At 40.7% G+C, this 19,920-nt stretch overlaps 1 protein-coding gene and 1 long non-coding RNA gene across 2 annotated transcripts; both read right to left on the bottom strand.

Moving 5' to 3' along the window:
• Positions 1 to 6,029: 6,029 nt before the first annotated feature.
• LOC308081441 (uncharacterized protein) lies at positions 6,030 to 12,668 on the bottom strand. The gene is made up of 7 exons (XM_080423174.1): positions 12,318 to 12,668; positions 11,796 to 11,861; positions 11,376 to 11,426; positions 9,840 to 9,887; positions 9,269 to 9,322; positions 8,698 to 8,727; positions 6,030 to 7,847 (listed from the first exon to the last, which is right to left on the bottom strand). Exons 1-7 carry the CDS (start codon positions 12,334 to 12,336, stop codon positions 7,657 to 7,659), a joined length of 459 nt encoding a protein of 152 aa, XP_080279300.1. The 5' UTR covers positions 12,337 to 12,668; the 3' UTR covers positions 6,030 to 7,656.
• A 10-nt stretch (positions 12,669 to 12,678) lies between these two features.
• LOC308081450 lies at positions 12,679 to 16,794 on the bottom strand. The gene is made up of 3 exons (XR_013932851.1): positions 16,738 to 16,794; positions 13,869 to 13,924; positions 12,679 to 13,253 (listed from the first exon to the last, which is right to left on the bottom strand). It is a non-coding gene; the product is annotated as an uncharacterized lncRNA (long non-coding RNA).
• Between the last annotated feature and the right edge of the window lie 3,126 nt (positions 16,795 to 19,920).

The following is a 19,920-nucleotide window of genomic DNA, read 5'->3' as shown; positions in this document are numbered from 1 at the left end:
CCAAATACATTTTTATATTAATTTGTAGCCTATTGTGTTCACAATAAGCTTGTCATATTAGTCAGATCCGGAATAGTATATGAAAGCCATTTAAAATATGTATACTATTGGTACACACTGGCTGCTCCCAAATAATTAATTACATCATGTTGCGACAACGCTCCTACGTGGTACACAGACAAACAGTAGCACATGGGTATAATAAATTGGACAGTTTTAGGAAAGGTCTATAGCCTATGTACTCACGTTGGCTGTTATCGTTCTATTTCCACCGTTCTAATGGATTCCAGGGGTGTGTAAACATCTCTGAAGTTGCTCCATAGTTTCCTCTGAAGTGACGCAGTTAAAGTTAACTTACATCCATATTGTCCCCGTTATCTTTCATCATCCACCTTTGTTCAGTAATCCCGAACAGAGCTAAACTTTAAGTTTACATCAATCAAAGCCTCTCAAACCCAGACACATTGCTGCGATGCGTATGTGCGTCGCCTACCCAAAATAACAGACATACAAGCTATCAACGGCGCTGCGTCATGTCGTGTCGACAGCCTACAGATCTGTTATTTTGGACAGCATACAATGAGGCGCGCGCGCGCCACGGAGTAGCCTATCACTAAACCAAAAACATTACATTACGTGGTCAACAACATACTAGACATGTAACTTGCTTGGAGCTTTTAATGCAGTGGTTCTCAACCTGTGGGTCGAGACCACAATGGAGCACCCAACGCCTGGCGAGCTTGTAGATCTGCTATTTTCACAATATTTATCTGTGGAACCGAGTCAAACAAAATGGGGGGGTCCCCAGTTCAAATATGGTTATTTTGGGGGGTCATGAACGTAGCGTTTACGCGGGGAATATAATAATAATATAGGCTAATATATATAATATAGGCTATAATATAATATTCACCCGTGACCCGCAGCATGGGTTTAATGAGACAGCAGCCAAAATGAAAATCACACTATGATCCGATCATCTTATAAAAAATGTAAGTGCTTAAGATTTTAGCCCAAACCCAACGGGACCCGACCCGGCCCGTCGGCACCGGCTGAGCCGGGTCTAAGTTTTTTTTACATCCAAATAAATTCACATATTAATTAATTTGTAGCGTAGGCTATTGTGTTCACAATAAGCAACTTGTCATATTAGTCAGATCCCCAAGAGTATATGAAAGCCATTTAAAATAGTTATATATTCCTACACAGCTGATGCCAAATAATTAATCAACAGGGCAGCGCAACGCTAAAGTAGCCTAGGTCAAATCAATCACTGTCTTGTCATGACGCAGCAGTAGAGAGCTCCCTTTAAAGTTTAAACCATAACATGACATAAATAATGGATCTTCAGAACTTTCTTCATGTCTTTTTCACCTCAAAATAAATGTTGGATTATTTCTTCAAATGAAAGCACAGGCAGCGGCCAGAAGGTAACATTTGATGTGATTTCTCCATTGCAAAAATGATTACGGTTATTCTATGAAACATATATTTCATAGAATAACCATAATCATTTTTAAAATGGTTATGGGGCAGTGTATATATTTATATAGCCCTATTTGCTCCAAGCTGTTTTTTAAATAAAATATAGACTGTTAGGGTAGAATGACTCCTGTTCTTAACGAATTACCAAGATTTAATGAGAAATAAGGCTTCTTTAGAAAAATGACTGACGGGCTGGGCTGGGTCTAATTTGTCAATTATTAGTCGAGCCGGGCTGAAATATTTAGGGGATATGAAAGCTCTAGTTAGTAGTTTGAAGTGCTCATGTGGCCTTATAGAGTTGCTTCTTTTTGTTTTCATAGACCTGCGGACTGCGGTTGCTTATTTCTCTCCAAGGCTGGCAACACGGCTCATGGTCCAACGCACAAAGCCATTGTAGTGTCTGTGTGCACTTGACGGGTGATTTTATAAACCAGCGGGTGCTTCTAGAATCCACTATCCCCCGTCCCCAAGCCGTACCCATGTGTGTCTGTAGAATTGCAATGTGGGGGATATAGCAACAACACGCCCACGGGCACACCTCCACGCGCAAATAACGGCGTCGGCATAATGGTGACGGGTAGAGCAGGTGCTAGAATAACCTATTGGGGCGGCGCAGGTCCATTATCCCGATTTAACGGGGAATTTTTGGCCTGAGAATGGGGCCCTCTGTATCCCTCCCTTTCATGGAAAGACAATAGAACTAGAAAAAGTGCTCCTCGGAGCACAGGTCTCCGCCAGGTCAGGTAAGTTATTGTGGCCTCCTGGTGGCGCTATATAGGCCAATGTGAAAAGGGTGGCATTTCTTCCTCGGCCTAGTGGGAATGTGCGTGCAAATTTTCACGGAAATCGCACGCCGCGTTCATGATTTCATACATTTTGTTCAAAACGGACCAATCCTGCAAACTTTGGAAGTCAACCTTAGTCAATCAGGATGGAATATGAAATATCGGACAGATGCGTCTTGATCACATGACTATAGAGATACTGTGTACCGATTTGTGTGATGTTTGGATAAAATCTGAAGGATTAATATCCAAAAATGTATTTGACATAAGTCGGCCTCCTGGTGGCGCTGTAAAAAGCAGATGTGAAAAATGCAGTGCAGATGTTTTTCCTTGGCCTCTAGGGAGTAGGCGTGCAAAGTTTCACGCAGATCGGTGCAGTTATAGTTAAAAACGCAAATCGGCCTGTTATAGCGCCACCATGAGGCTGATGTGAAAAGTTTTAAGTGCCATTTCTTCCTCGGCCTAGTGGGAATGTGCGTGTGCAATTTTATGCAAATGGCAAGCTGCGTTCATGATTTGAGGCAGTTTGTTCAAAACGGACCAATCCTGCAAACTTTGGATGGTAACCTTAGCCAATGAGGATGGAATATGGGAAATCGGACAGATCAGGGTTGATCACATGACTATAGAGATACTGTGTACCGATTTGCATGAGGTTTGGTTAAAAACTGTAGGAGTAATGGGAAAAAATGGGTTTTGCACAAATCGGCCTCCTGGTGGCGCTATAACAGGCCCATGTGAAAAATTTGAGGCAGAGGTTCTGAATTGGCATCCAGGGAGTGTGTGTGCACAGTTTCGCAGCGACCGGGCCTACGGTGCCGGAGATTTGGTGGTAACACACAGACAGGACGGACGGACGGACGGACGGACACACGGACGGACGGACGGACAGGGGCGAAAACATACTCTCTCGCCATGCCTTTCGGCCTGGCGGAGACAATGAACATTAGAAACCTATCAGTTTTGATCAACACATCACTTCTATCCATACATGATCCCATGTTATCTGTACTGTCTCTTGACCTCGCCTCTTGTTTTACAAAAGCATAATTCAACCCATCCTGTTGTTCCCCATGCTTTTTAAACATGCTGTACATTTCCTGCAAAAACAAACCAGCATTACACATGGTTACTGTGTAAAGAAGAAAACGTCTACTCCATTCAGAGCAGTGAGCATTCATTAGTACGGTTAGGGGTTAAGTGTCTTGCTCAGGGACACTTCATTGCATTGCTGGAATGCTCTGTGGCATTACGCTGTTGTGCGGACCTTTGTATTCTGACACAGTTACTCACCAAAACGTATGATGTGTATAACATCTTTCTTTTAATCAGCTTTCTGTTTTCGCCCATGAGAACAATAAGGTCTTCTCCGTGAGTGCCTCCATCAGAAAGATTTCCAACTGAGGCATCACTGAACACCAGTGGTGGAAAAAGTACTCAAATGTTTTACTTAAAGGTAGGGTAAGTGATATTTTTTGGTTAAAACAAAAAGTATTTTGTTAAAAGGTTAAAACACTATATTCTGATAGTAATCATTGCTATAGAGTGTTTGTTCAGTAACAGGAGTCTCCCTGTCTCTCCAGCTCTTTAATAAACAGAAAATACATTTTCCGGTAGGTGTCAAAATCTCAGCCAATCAGGAGAAAGTACCCATTTTTAAGCTTAATTTGTATAGTGTTCCATTTCCAATTTTGCCTGCTCGTTTCTTTGTGTCACCACCTCCAATTTCACTTGTTTAATCTATATCCTGATTGAGTTCTCTATCCTGATTGGATAAAATTGGAAATGAAACTGAAACAAAAATGCATTTTCTGTTTAATAAAGAGCTGGAGAGACATGGAGACTCCTTTTACTGAACAAACACTCTATAGCAATGAGTACTATCAGAATATAGAGATATTTAACACTTATTTTAACCAATGCAAATCACTTACCCTACCTTTAACACATTGAATGCCAAAAACGGTCCGGACCGTTTTTGAGGATCCAAACGAGAAGTGCCGAAAACGGTCCGGACCGTTTTTGACCCAATTCTATTTTTATACATGTGGGCCACGTGGGGCGCTAAAACGAAACTTTGACATCACCCAAGGAGTTTCTGAGAAGAAGAGGCTGGATCTGGCTCCATGTCAAAAATCCTTCCGGTCGGCGTTTTCAATGTTATCTCCTTGACTAAAAGCTTAATATCTCCATTTCTTTTTAATGTGGTGAAAACGAGCCGTTTTCGATCGGCGATCACGCTGCAATGGAGGATCGCGTTAGAAATATTATTGTTCCAGGCGTTAGTCGGGACCCTCCGCCGTCTCGCACGCACGCTTTGTTTACATGCACTTCCGCGTCTGGGCTTCTCACAGCACGAAACGTATAACGCAAGTGGATGGAAGAAATGCAGGCACTCAACGTATAATATTTTAATAAACCTCTGGCACCCAATGTGTTTGATTTCAGTGAGCATGCTCCACAGTGAGGTCACTGGCTAAACTCCTCCCACTCATACATGTCTCTTTAGAATGATTCAAAACCACGCTTCCTTCTGACGACTGACAAAGACTGTCGTTTCAGACAGACTTACCATCCAAGAAAGAAAGAAAGAGACTAGTTGGCACCGTCAGATTGTATTATTGCGTTTATTTCATATTTACATAATACTGTATGGTCACTAGCAGGCAAAAACATAGAGTAGAGATCTAGTACTCTACAGAGTCGAGTAGAGATCTACAGCAGTGGTTCCCAAACTTTTTAGCTTATTATTATTATTATTATATTATTATTATTATTTTATTTTATGGAATGAGTTTTTTTTCTTATTCATGAAAGTCTTTTGAAAAATATTTTTAATGCATGGAAAATATAGATTGTTTTATTTTTTTATGTTTTGAAAAAAAAAAAGGACAAGAAGAAAAAAAGTGGATCTTTACTCACGACGCACAAAAATGGTTCTGCAGCCCACACATGGGTCCCGACCCACTGTTTGGGAAACAGTGCTCTACAGTTTAGAGTAGAGATCTAGTGGAGATCTGTAGAGATCTGGGCCCCATTCTGTGGCAAAAAATTCCCCGTTAAATCGGGATAATGGACCTGCGCCGCCCCAATAGGTTATTCTAGCACCTGCTCTACCCGTCACCATTATGCCGACACCGTTATTTGCGCATGGAGGTGTGCCTGTGGGCGTGTTGTTGCTATATCCCCCACATTGCAATTCTACAGACACACATGGGTATGGCTTGGGGAGGGGGGATAGTGGATTCTAGAAGCACCCGCTGGTTTATAAAATCACCCGTCAAGTGCACACAGACACTACAATGGCTTTGTGCGTTGGACCATGAGCCGTGTTGCCAGCCTTGGAGAGAAATAAGCAACCGCAGTCCGCAGGTCTATGAAAACAAAAAGAAGCAACTAAGGCCACATGAGCACTTCAAACTACTAACTAGAGCTTTCATATCCCCTAAATATTTCAGCCTGGCTCGACTAATAATTGACAAATTAGACCCAGCCCAGCCCGTCAGTCATTTTTCTAAAGAAGCCTTATTTCTCATTAAATCTTGGTAATTCGTTAAGAACAGGAGTCATTCTACCCTAACAGTCTATATTTTATTTAAAAAACAGCTTGGAGCAAATAGGGCTATATAAATATATACACTTCCCCATAACCATTTTAAAAATGATTATGGTTATTCTATGAAATATATGTTTCATAGAATAACCGTAATCATTTTTGCAATGGAGAAATCACATACAATGTTACCTTCTGGCCGCTGCCTGTGCTTTCATTTGAAGAAATAATCCAACATTTACTTTGAGGTGAAAAAGACATGAAGAAAGCTCTGAAGATCCATTATTTATGTCATGTTATGGTTTAAACTTTAAAGGGAGCTCTCTACTGCTGCGTCATGACAAGACAGTGATTGATTTGACCTAGGCTACTTTAGCGTTGCGCTGCCCTGTTGATTAATTATTTGGCATCAGCTGTGTAGGAATATATAACTATTTTAAATGGCTTTCATATACTCTTGGGGATATGACTAATATGACAAGTTGCTTATTGTGAACACAATAGCCTACGCTACAAATTAATTAATATATGAATTTATTTGGATGTAAAAAAAACGTAGACCCAGCTCAGCCGGTGCCGACGGGCCGGGTCGGGTCCCGTTGGGTTTGGGCTAAAATCTTAATTATATTATTATTATATTCCCCGTGTAAACGCTACGTTCATGACCCCCCAAAATAACCATATTTGAACTGGGGACCCCCCCCATTTTGTTTGACTCGGTTCCACAGATAAATATTGTGAAAATAGCAGATATACAAGCTCGCCAGGCGTTGGGTGCTCCATTGTGGTCTCGACCCACAGGTTGAGAACCACTGCATTAAAAGCTCCAAGCAAGTTACATGTCTAGTATGTTGTTGACCACGTAATGTAATGTTTTTGGTTTAGTGATAGGCTACTCCGTGGCGCGCGCGCGCCTCATTGTATGCTGTCCAAAATAACAGATCTGTAAGCTGTCCACACGACATGACGCAGCGCCGTTGATAGCTTGTATGTCTGTTATTTTGGGTAGGTAGTCGACGCACATACGCATCGCAGCAATGTGTCTGGGTTTGAGAGGCTTTGATTGATGTAAACTTAAAGTTTAGCTCTGTTCGGGATTACTGAACAAAGGTGGATGATGAAAGATAACGGGGACAATATGGATGTAAGTTAACTTTAACTGCGTCACTTCAGAGGAAACTATGGAGCAACTTCAGAGATGTTTACACACCCCTGGAACCCATTAGAATGGTGGAAATAGAACGATAACAGCCAACGTGAGTACATAGGCTATAGACCTTTCCTAAAACTGTCCAATTTATTATACCCATGTGCTACATGTTTGTCTGTGTACCACGTAGGAGCGTTGTCGCAACATGATGTAATTAATTATTTGGGAGCAGCCGGTGTGTACCAATAGTATAAATATTTTAAATGGCTTTCATATACTATTCCGGATCTGACTAATATGACAAGCTTATTGTGAACACAATAGGCTACAAATTAATATAAAAATGTATTTGGATAAAATAAAAAAAAGAAGGAAAACAAGCCCAATGTGGCTTATAATAATCAGACCAGGCAACAGTGCAGACAGGTAGATAGGCTAGAGCATATATTGGATCGGGATGACGGCTAGCGCAGTCTTCTCTTAAAGGCAATGGCTTCTGGCACGGTGATTGGTTTTATCATTGTAACGCCCAAACCACACCTATGCATAATGTAACGGGTAGCTCAGGTGTTTGGCGGGTCACGGGGGTGCCATAGAATACCGAATTTTGCGGGGAAACGCCTCTTGCCTAGTCCGAAATCCCTAATTAGTGGTTTGTTCAAATTTCCCTTGGAATAGGGACCCTAGTCCTCTACACTTTGTGGGACAGGTTCCGTCTCCATGGCGATGTCTTCTGTCCAATCACACTGCTCGTCTCCAGTTTCCGCGTTGACGTAGGATCCTCTCCGTTTGGACCAATAGCGGATTATCGCCACGCCCGCTACACACACTACCAGTAACACCAGTAACACCAGTAGCACTGGGGCTGCTAAACCTGATGGGAATGATAATATTTATATTAATCATATTACATGTTATTTGTATATCACATTTCATGCAGGGTTACAGTTCACAAGTGAAGTGCTTCACAATTTACCACGTAGGCATTTATCAGACACTCTTTATCTAGAGTGACTTACAGTAAGCAAGGTAAACACATGCATAGAATGCAAAGAGACAGTGTAGTGTCTCAGTAAACTAGGATCACAGGTAAACCAGGAACCTAGCATCAGTCTAAACATTAAACCATCAAAATAACAATGTGTACACTGAAACTATGGGATACCAGGTAAACAATGTACCTACTACCTAGCATACGTCTATCTAGATTACATTTGAACACATTGACTGCCAAACACGAGAATCTTCGTGTTTGCAAATACACCCGTAGAGTGCCATAAACGAGAATCTTCGTGTTTGCATTTTTTCTTAATTCTTTTTTTTCCCCACAAAGAGCGCTCTAACACAACTTAGGAATCATAAGTTGTTTTGAATTGTAGCCACCTGTAAGTGCTCTTTTAGAGCAGTTTTGAATTAGGGTAGGGATTTACACTCTTTTACGACGTAGGGCGTTCCACGTTTGTGTAGCATAGCAGGAGAACAAATTTAACCCACAATGGAAACAAGTCCCCAGGACTTGTAACCTTTTAGCCTAAATGTCTTACTTTACATTTCTGACAAATAAATTATTCAATCAATCAATCAATCATTGTTTTACATAATATGAAAGTACAGAATGTAAGGTTTCTGTACTGTAACATTGAAATCTGAACATATTTGAAGAAGATAATGATAACTCTACGTTTGATTGCTAAACCTTTGTGAGGATCATTCCTACAACTCACCTACAGACAACAGACGGTCCTGATTGGCTCCTGCCAGAAGACAATGGATTTCAGCTTTACGTTAGATATGAATACAAATTCAAATACAAATACAAACGTTTAGTTATATATATATATATATATATATATATGTATATATATATATATATATACACATATATATATATATATATATATATATATATATATATATATATATATATATATATATATATATATATATATATATATATATATATATATATATTTGTATAAATATATGTATATATATATATATGTATGTATGTATGTATGTATGTATGTATGTATGTATGTATGTGTATATATATATATATATATATGTGTGTGTATATATATATATATGTGTGTGTATATATATATATATATATATATATATATATATATATATATATATATATATATATATTTATATTTATATACATATGTATATATATATGTATATATATATACATATATATATATACATATATACATGTATATATATAATGTGTGAGGAGCTTACCAACAGTCCCATCAAAGATGGATATTATTATATGTGTGAGGAACTTACCAACAGTCGTATCAGTTAGAAAGGTTGTTGCTTTAGAAGGAACAAGTGCTGTATCTGAAGAGTTCAAATGAAACAGAAATTCCATTTGCCTCAAATGATGTTTGTAGTAGGTGTAGTAATAGTAGTAGTAGTAGTAGTAGTAGTAATAATAATAATAGTAGTCTTAATAGTAGTAGTAATAGTAGTAGTCGTAATAGTAGTGGTAGTCGTAGTAGTAATAATAGGCTATGTGCTTGGACCAACATTATTCACCTCATACAGTATGCTTCATTTAGGTCATATTCCTAGCGAACACTCCCTAGGAATGATACCAATTATATGTATCAACATAGTCAATAAAGACTGATACAACACTGTGTGATGTCCCGACCGCCTGGGAAGCATGAGGCCCCAGGCTTGATTCCTGTGTCGAAGTGTCCCTGAGCAAGACACTTAACCCCTAACTGCCCACGTGCTCCTTTGAGAGAAGCACTCAGATGGGTGAAGCTGAAAACTGAATTTCACCTGTGAGATGAAACAGATCCAATTAGTAGTTGTAGTAGTAGTAGTAGTAGTAGTTTGCAGTACTTACCAATAGAATCAGTTATGATAGTTGTCACTGCAGGAGCAGGTGTTGAATCTGGAAATGCAAAATGCAAAAACAGAAAATACGTTTTTCAATTCAAATGAACAATTTGAATTCAACACACACACAGAACCACTGCACAGCATCGGGCTCAAAGACAACTTTAAGAAAGGCTATAAATTAACTCACCATTGTTATGGCACAGGCCGGCCGTAACTAGAAATTGCTCTTTCTGCGTTCTTTCCATTTATAGTACTGTATATTGTTGCGTTTCTATCCATTCCCTCATTAACCGCAGTTAACACTTTGAAAAGTAATCGTTGTTTTTGTAGTAGTAGTAGCGTAGCCGTCCAAGGGGCTTACACTCTTTGAGGACAAAAAACAAATAACTTATTAACTCTTTGAAACAGCAACACCAGAGTTCTAACTTCTATCACGCTGGAAAAACAACACAGTCAGAGACGCGTTCTACATACGTCACCAGCAATGTTGACAGATTTTGCAAGAGAAACAAGCAACCATGGGTCTATGAAAACAAGCCTAAAATAAGCGCTTATAATAAGCAGACTTGGCAACACTGCCAAACTAGGCTCTGGGAACGTACCAAACCATTGTGCGGGATACACAGGAGGGGAGAAAATAAAACCTTCAAAAAGCATGGTGTTTGTGTGGGAATGATTTCTAAATTCTATTAAATAAGTATTTTTAGAGGGGCCATGACAACATCCCCACCAGATTCCTCAGAGACGCAGCCGTCTCTATTGCTCCCATTGTAGCCCACATAACACATGCATCAGTCAGTGTCACGTCCCACAAGAATTCAAGCTGGCGAGAGAAAAACAGATCAGTAGTTACCAAGCAGATCGAAAACTGCTGTTTGAATGTGCGAGGTAGACTTGGGCAAATACTGCGGCATGGTCATGCTGGACCTCCAAAAGGCATTTGACACTGTCAATCACATCATTCTATACTGAATAAGCTGAAGGCGATTGGTTTTGATAACACATCTGTGAACTGGATAAAATCCTACCTTGAGGGAAGAGAACAAGTGGTTGATGTTAATGGAACCCTATCCTCGTCCCTACCAGTGAACTATGGAGTTCCCCAAGGAAGCACACTTGGGTCATTACAGTTCATCTATCTATAATTACAGTTGCGCATGCGTGGCTGTTTGTTTGGGTGGTTGGCTCTGGGGTTGCCAGATCATGTGGGTGAAACAAGCGCCGGTGTTGCCAGATCATGTGAGTGAAACAAGTAGACCATGAATATTTAGGTGGCTCCGGTGTTCAGGGACGTGCAGAGGGATTTGGAGAGGCAGGGGCTGGAATTTCAAAAGGGCACCTATTGCCGGCCGGCCCGATTATCATACTTTTAGGCCCGACAACACCAAAAACGCGAAAAGGTGTCATTGCGTGAGCAGATTGGACCTTCCGTTCCAGAGATAAAAACATCTTGACAAACGGCCACTTTTGCTGATTTTCTATGGACGATTTTCTATGCTAAATGCCTACATTGTAAATTGTACATGTGTGAAGTACTTACCAATAGGATAATTTATGTTGTTTGGTGGCGTAAGAGGAATAGCTGTTTTCTCTGGAAAGTTACAATGAATAAAAAATACATAAAATTCATGTGTGCCAAATGATAAATGTACACTCATGCAATGATAAATGTAAACTCTTACAATTATACATGTACACTCATACAATGATAAATTGCTCATACAATGATAAATTACTCATACAATGATAAATGTACACTCATACAATGATAAATGTACACTGTCTCATACAATGATAAAGGACTCATATAATAATACATGACTCATACAATGATACATGTACACTCATACTATGCATTCTGATAACTTACAGAGAATACAAAACATCAAATCTTTACCAGGATGCTTCAAACTTTAGACTGTTATTATTGTTGTTCTTTTATTATGTGTGAAATTCTTACCAATAACATATCCGTAATTCGCTATCGGGATTGTTGCTGCAGCAGGTACAGCTGTTGTTGCTGTATCTGAAAAGTTAGACAAGGAGTTCCACAAGGTTCTGTACTTGGACCAACACTATTCACTTCAGAGGCACAAAGAGAAGTCCAGCGAGTTGTCACCATGGATAAGCCTAATTAGTATACTACAATCCATCTGTGTTGTCTAGAAAGATTAAATAAAATAAATTTCAAAGTTGTGTCATGATAACAGAATGTGTGACCGAGTTCGGAATCTGCATTATAAGCAACACAATACAGAAATACAGTACAATATCCACAATCCCACAATCTGCTCAGTTCTTCAGAATGCTCATTTGTTAATTGCATGGGCTGCTATGTCTCAAGTTCAATCAATTCTGTTTCTAAGTCTTATTGTTCTGTTATTGCATATTGCTTTTGCCTTTCATTCCTTGGCCCCGTTTATCGCTGCTTGCAGCTATATTGTTGTTGTTGTTGTTGTTTTATTATGTGTGAAGTTCTTACCAATACCATCCGCTATCATGGTTGTTGCAGCCGGATCTGTCAGATATGCTGCCGGATCTGTCGCATATCCTGCCGCAGTTGTCGGATATGCTGCCGCAGTTATCGGATATGCTGCCGCAGTTGTCTGATATGCTGCCGCAGTTGTCGGATATGCTGCCGCAGTTATCGGATATGCTGCCGCAGTTATCGGATATGCTGCCACAGTTGTCGGATATGCTGCCGGATCTGTCAGATATGCTGCCGCAGTTATCGGATATGCTACCACAGTTGTTGCATATGCTGCTGGATCTGTCGCATATGCTGCGGCAGTTGTCGGATATGCTGCCGCAGTTATCGGATATGCTGCCGCAGTTGTCGGATATGCTGCCGGATCTGTCAGATATGCTGCCGCAGTTATCGGATATGCTGCCGCAGTTGTCGGATATGCTGCCGGATCTGTCAGATATGCTGCCGCAGTTATCGGATATGCTGCCGCAGTTGTCGGATATGCTGCCACAGTTGTTGCATATGCTGCTGGATCTGTCGCATATGCTGCGGCAGTTATCGGATATGCTGCCGCAGTTATCGGATATGCTGCCGCAGTTGTCGGATATGCTGCCGGATCTGTCAGATATGCTGCTGCAGTTATCGGATATGCTGCCGCAGTTGTCGGATATGCTGCCGCAGTTGTCGGATATGCTGCCGGATCTGTCAGATATGCTGCCGCAGTTATCGGATATGCTGCCGCAGTTGTCGGATATGCTGCCACAGTTGTTGCATATGCTGCTGGATCTGTCGCATATGCTGCCACAGTTGTCGGATATGCTGCCGGATCTGTCAGATATGCTGCCACAGTTATCGGATATGCTGCCGCAGTTATCGGATATGCTGCCGCAGTTGTTGCATTTGCTGCCGGATCTGTTGCATATGCTGCCGCAGTTGTCGGATATTCCGGATCTGAAAAGTTAGACAGGGAGTTCCACAAGGTTTTGTACTTGGACCAACACTATTCACTTCATAGGCACAAAGAGAAGTCCAGCGAGCTAGAAGGGCTAAACAGGGATAAACTTGAATTGGAGGGAATAATACCTGGGCACTTCAGGAGAGACTACCTAATAAAATACTATAATAAAACCTGGGCACTTCAGGAGAGACTACCCCAATAAAATACTGTAATAATTGGCACTTCAAGATTGATTTCCTAATATGTGTGTGTGTGTGTGTGTGTGTGTGTGTGTGTGTGTGTGTGTGTGTGTGTGTGTGTGTGTCCTTATCACAATGGTGACAGGCCTGAAGACGGTTATGTCTGTACTGTTAACCCCCCCCCCCCCCCCCCCCCCACACACACACACACACACACACACACACAGTATATTAATATTTTTTTATTAGTAGCTTCAATCACTCATAGTCTGATCAGGGATGTTGACAACACGTAGATTTTTGATTAGACTTTCAATCCGTCGTAATGTACGTCAGTGTGTGTGTGTGTCTGTGTGTGTGTGTGTGTGTGTGTGTGTGTGTGTGTGTGTGTGTGTGTGTGTGTGTGTGTGTGTGTGTGTGTGTGTGTACCAGCTAGTTCAGATGCTGAGACAGTTGATGAAACGGTCGTCGCCATGGTAACCATTCTAATGAACAACAACAAAGTTAATACAATACAATAATATTCATTACATTTACATGAGTACTGCTACTTAAAGGGATATTACACTTTCAAACATGTTTTGGGGTCATTTTAACATCTACTCAGGCTTTTGTCGTTTTGTGTTTCACTCCAGACGTTTGCTTGATTCAGTATTTAGATATTTGATATTCATTTTATCAGACACGTCCCCTTCCTATATAAACCCATTCTAACTTCAAACTCCATTTTAACCTGATAGATTCATTTAAAACACAAGACCCTGCTTCTGGTGAGTGATATTGTCCTTCTAATGAATGTTAGACTCATTGAAAACACACGTCCTTGGTTCTGGTGCCTGACGATTAGCATTTTTAGATGCTTATGACTTTCACTCCACTACATTTATTGTAAGGGAAAAAAGTACATTACGCATTAACCACTTAAAACACCACTTCATCCTTTTCCAACCTTATTTTCATATAATTGGTCCTCACTAATGCTCATTATAAGATTCAGAAACCTGCCTACCAGTGACATCGTTGATAAGCTAATAGAAACTGCAGGCTTTCTATTCTGGGTAAGTTAGCACGCTGATATAGAAGCCATAGTTCTCGCATTGGTAATTTATTTTTAATTAAAATGAAAATGACCAAACCTGCCTATCGATGATGTCACTGGTAGGCAGGTTTCTGAACTGTCCACAGCCCACCTCTAAGACACAGAGGCCCTCATTTATCAATGGAACGTAAAAACAAGTTTAAATTCGAGCCCAGGAATCAGCTTACGACCACGTCCACGTGTGATTTATCAAGCAGGTATACCCTGTCAATCACATAATTTTGGTCGGCTGTTGATAAATGTGGCAGAGCCTCGCCCCACCTGTTTTTCGACACTTCTCCGACATGTGACGTTACCCCACCAATCACCTGTGAATCACTTATGTGGATTCTCACACAGCTACAAAGCACAGCCAATAACAAAATATAACACAAATGAAACAAAAATACAACCGCATTCGTAACAGCACAAGTCCAGTCGGCTATAGGTGTCACGATATGTCAGAAAAATATGGCCTGGGGAAGGAAAAAAGGGGGGGGGGGGGCGGGGGATATGTTTTAATTTAGCCATAAGTATACAGATACTGTATATCCTAAACAAAAACCTGAATCATGAATTAAATAATAAATGCCTACGTGTTGTCTGTTTCCCGTAGGCCTACATTGTTGAATGACACTAATCCCATTGTCATGATTGGAATAAGTTTGGGTTTTAATTGAACCCCCAAGCAGTTGCGCTCTGAGTGGAGACACACACCCTCTGCTGTTTTGCAAAATAAAGGAGTCCTGCGTCATCTCATGGTCTGTGGCCGTGACGTGAGAGATAGCAAGGGGCTGTGCTGTCATGATTGTCATCATAATTTGAACGTTTATGGAGTGATTGATGAATGTGTAAACATTAACGGATGAAGGCTTGTGTGTGGTGGGCTGGTTACCTCCGATCTCCCGCTGCGGTCCCGTGGCCAAAACCCACAATAAAGATCACTTGCGCTGGGCAGTGGGCGCAGCTACGGCATAAGATTGTCGGGTTCATCCTTAAACAAGGTTGCACATAACTCCAGAAAGACGTAGCCTACTGTAGGCTACCCAAGTTGGGAGACTCTCGCATGCATGCGCTCATGTGTCTTAACACAGAGCCAGTAGACATTTCATAAACATGCACGCAGTTTTTATACCTTTTCAGAAGGTGGTCTTGCCATTCAATATCTGACAAGTTGCCAACCTTGTAGGAGCAGCAGGTGTTACACTGATCCTTCTTTGGATGGTAAAGACCATGGTTCTGCCTCTTAAATTCTTCTGAGAACACCTGCCTTGATAATGGCCTCAGCATCTTCTCCTCAGCAGCTGCACAATGGTACACTTCATGCAGGTCAGTCATTGACTAGCCTTGGAAACCCATGCTTATTTTTTTGTTACAAAAGAAAAATGACTGAAAGACAGGCTCCAGGTACTGTTTTGATGTTTAAACAGTATACACACAATTTACAATGCCACTTGCTATGTCTGGCATGAAGGTGAGGGAGCTCTGTCTGCCAATGAGTTTGCATCCTGTGTCACCCATTTCAGGACCAATTATATGAAGATAATATTATATTATAATGAGCATTGGTGAGGAGGACCAATTATGAAGATAAAACATAATATGATATAATATTGTAAGGAGCATTAGTGAGGACCAATTAAGATAAGGTTGAAAATGAGTGAAGTGCTACTTTAAGTAACAGAAAAACATGAGAACAAGTAACAACATATAAACAGCACTGTGCATCTGCATAGAAAACTAGTGTCTATTTAACAAAATAAACTAAACAATGAAACTATAACCGTATTAAATTAATTTAATAAACACGTATATATGTAAATATATTATTATTATAGATATGTTATTATGTTTATTAGTTCAGTCTGACTAAAGTAAAGTAAGTAAAGTCATGTGGTGACGTTGCCCTGGTTTGACCTGTTATGTACAGTAAGACATGACTTTATCTACTGTCTGCAGAACATGCGCACGGAGCGCACACACACACACACACACACACACACACACACACACACACACACACACACACACACACACACACACACACACACACACACACACACAGTCTGCTGATCACCACTGTGTCACTCACAAAACTGCTTTTAGTTTTTAACAGATGAAAATGGAAGGTAAATATAATGATAAATATACAATAAATATATATACAACAAGTACAAATAATGATAACAGATAATATTGGTAGTAATACAAAATACTTACAGCTGTTTTCACCCCCAAAATATAATCCACTCTTGTCTCTCTCTCTCTCTGCGTGCGTGCGTGCGTGTGCGTGTGTGTGTCATTATGTAGCTTGTGAAGGGATCTGACAGAATATTTGCTTCTCCAACCAATAGGAGTGAAGGTCCCTCCTCCCTTCAGAGAGGAGGGACAGGAGAGGCAGTATAAATTGTTCTTGTTCTAAAACACTGTAAAACAATGTGGAACCTAGTAATTGAGACAATGTTACCTATTGGGGGGGGTCCCAGTTCAAATATGATTATTGTGGGGGTCCCGAGTTCAAATATGGTTAGTTTGGGGGGTCCCCAGTTCAAATAGGATGATTTTTGAAAGGTTGATTGTCTGTCTTCCCTACTTCGGACATGATCTTACTCTTTTTAGTGTTGTATTTTATATTAAAATCAAGACCATACATGTGAGCATACTCAGAAGCTGTTGGAGACCAGCACTATACGGACTAAAGATGACCAAATCATAACTTTTCATGATTAAAGGAGAATACCGGACAAATTAAGTGTTGTCTTTGATGTCTCGTTACTCACCTATTGACGTGAAAAGTGGCGTTCTTTTTTTTCATAGATTCCCCTGTCGTCATTTTTTAAACCCCCTCCGTTGTCATAATGGGAGCACCTGGCAACACGAGTTGCCAGGTTCTGGAAAGAAACAAGCATCCAGTGTTAAATCGTTCGGCAGTAGCGCTAGCCTCTCAGGCTAGCTACTCTCATGTTTGACTATCATGAGACCCCACAATGACTAGCAGTAGAGAAAAAAACAACTTTGCATCGGTTATAATAGACGAATCTCCCTAACCCACGCGCTCCCATTATGACAACGGAGGGGGTTTAAAAAATGACGACAGGGGAATCTATGAAAAAAAAGAACGCCACTTTTCACGTCAATAGGTGAGTAACGAGACATCAAAGACAACACTTAATTTGTCCGGTATTCTCCTTTAATCATGAAAAGTTATGATTTGGTCATCTTTAGTCCGTATAGTGCTGGTCTCCAACAGCTTCTGAGTATGCTCACATGTATGGTCTTGATTTTAATATAAAATACAACACTAAAAAGAGTAAGATCATGTCCGAAGTAGGGAAGGTATTCTCCTTTAATGCAGTCAAACGCCCTAGAAGCATCAATAAACGATACAAACGCAGTAGAAATAATTTATCTAAAATCTCTTTAAGAGCAAATATACACAAATCAGTGCCATGTTTTCCTTTGAATCCAAATTGGTTATCAGCAGACAAGATCAATATCTCAAGTCTACTCAGTAGAATTGTTTCTAGCACTTTGGATAAAACACTGGCCAAGGCAATTGGCCAGAATCCACTGTCTGAGAATCCATTAGAATGGTGGACGGTAACAGCCAACGTGAGCAAATTGCGCCTTTCCTGAAACTGGCTAACTTATAGCCATATGCTAGACTACAGCGTATAAATAAATAATACTTTTTTTTTTTATTGAAAGAAAATATTTTTTTACGAGACTTGACTCGGACTCAACCATAAAGACTCGAGACTCGACTTGGACTTGTGGCCAAAGACTCGATAATCGACTTGGACTCGAGCTCAGAGAATCAGAATCAGCCAGCTATAGTCTGTTCAGACCGCTGCTGCATCCTTCCATGGCCAGGCAAACGATACAGGAGCATCAGGAGCAATACCACCAGACTCTTGGACAGTTTTTACCTAGCAGCAAATAGACTAAATCTGGTGACACTGCACAGACTGAACTGAAATGTGTTTTAAAGGGACTCCATTTATATACGTACATTTATGACTATTATGAACTTTAGCCACTGTATTATACAGATTATTCATAATGCACTTATTCATGATGAGCCTGCACAACTAAGAATTTCACCCACCTTACTTGTAATGTTTATTGATTCTGATTCTGAGTTCGTCAGGGAAGGGAGGCAGGCAGGCTCACTTGGGATTTTGGTTTTGGCTTCGGCGTCCGTCAAGGTGTGTACTACCTGCCACGTGCCCCTGATGTCGTCAAGGTGTGTACCGCCTCCCACATGCCCCAGATGTCATGCCACGTGCCCCTTTTGTTAAGCTGTGTACCGCCTGCCACATGCCTCTGATGTTGTCAAGGTGTGTACCACCTGCCATGTGCCTCTGATGTTGTCAAGGTGTGTACCACCTGCCATGTGCCTCTGATGTTGTCAAGGTGTGTACCACCTGCCATGTGCTTCTGATATCGCCGCTGGTCCTCCGTTTTGGCATTGAACTTTTCGCCCTCCTGATGGTGCTGTTGAGGGTGGCGCGGGTAGAACCCACATTGGCAGATGGTTCCATCTTATAATGAGCATTAGTGAGGAACAATTATGCAAACATAAGGTTGGAAATGGGTGAAGTGCTCCTTTTAAATATAAACTAAAGACATTAATTAATAATTAATTTGTGTGTTTTTTGGTCAAATATGACTTATTTATTTTTTGCTGAATATAATCACATACAACATGCCACGCCCAAAAAGCCACACCCACAAGCAGCGGCGTCCAATCAAATCTCCCAAACACCCTCCCACTAAAAAAAACTGTATTAAGTTGAACACAGGTTGCTAAGCAACAACAACACAACCGATCCCTGTTGGACAGGATTTAAACTCTAAAAGGTGCATTACGTCATTTATTTACCCACTTTTATCAATTAAACGAAAGTTTTTGGATATCATCTTTAACTGGATGCGTGCACTGGATGCGTAGACTCGTCAATTGGCCCGAGGCTCAGCCTTCCATTGACAATGGAATATGCGCCTATGTTTTCATTCCCACTAACAATAGTTCTCCACGGAACACTAACACCATTTCTCCCAAAGAACATGGATCGTTTTGGTTATAAGCCCACTTGTTTTTATGATGAAAGAACAAGTTAAAATGTTACTAACTTTCCGTGGTTTTGTCGGCTCCGAGGACGCTATTGTTAAATGAGTTTCGGTTTGTTTCCAGTGGGAAGCGAGCCGCACACATGTAAATCCCACCCACTACATTTGATTGGGTAAAGCGCGGCCTGCTTCCTGATCTGAAGGCACGCCCACTTGTAGCCAATGTGCATAGGTTCTCAACGTGGCTCCCGACAGATTCAAGCGCAGCTATGAATCTACTCTATGAAATAGAGTATCACGGTGGGCAATAAAAAAAAATTCTCCGATTCC

This window comes from Gymnoscopelus braueri (genome assembly GCF_963280865.1).
Source record: "Gymnoscopelus braueri genome assembly, chromosome: 3".
Lineage (NCBI taxonomy): Eukaryota > Metazoa > Chordata > Actinopteri > Myctophiformes > Myctophidae > Gymnoscopelus > Gymnoscopelus braueri.
This window is presented reverse-complemented; position numbering and strand designations above follow the sequence as displayed.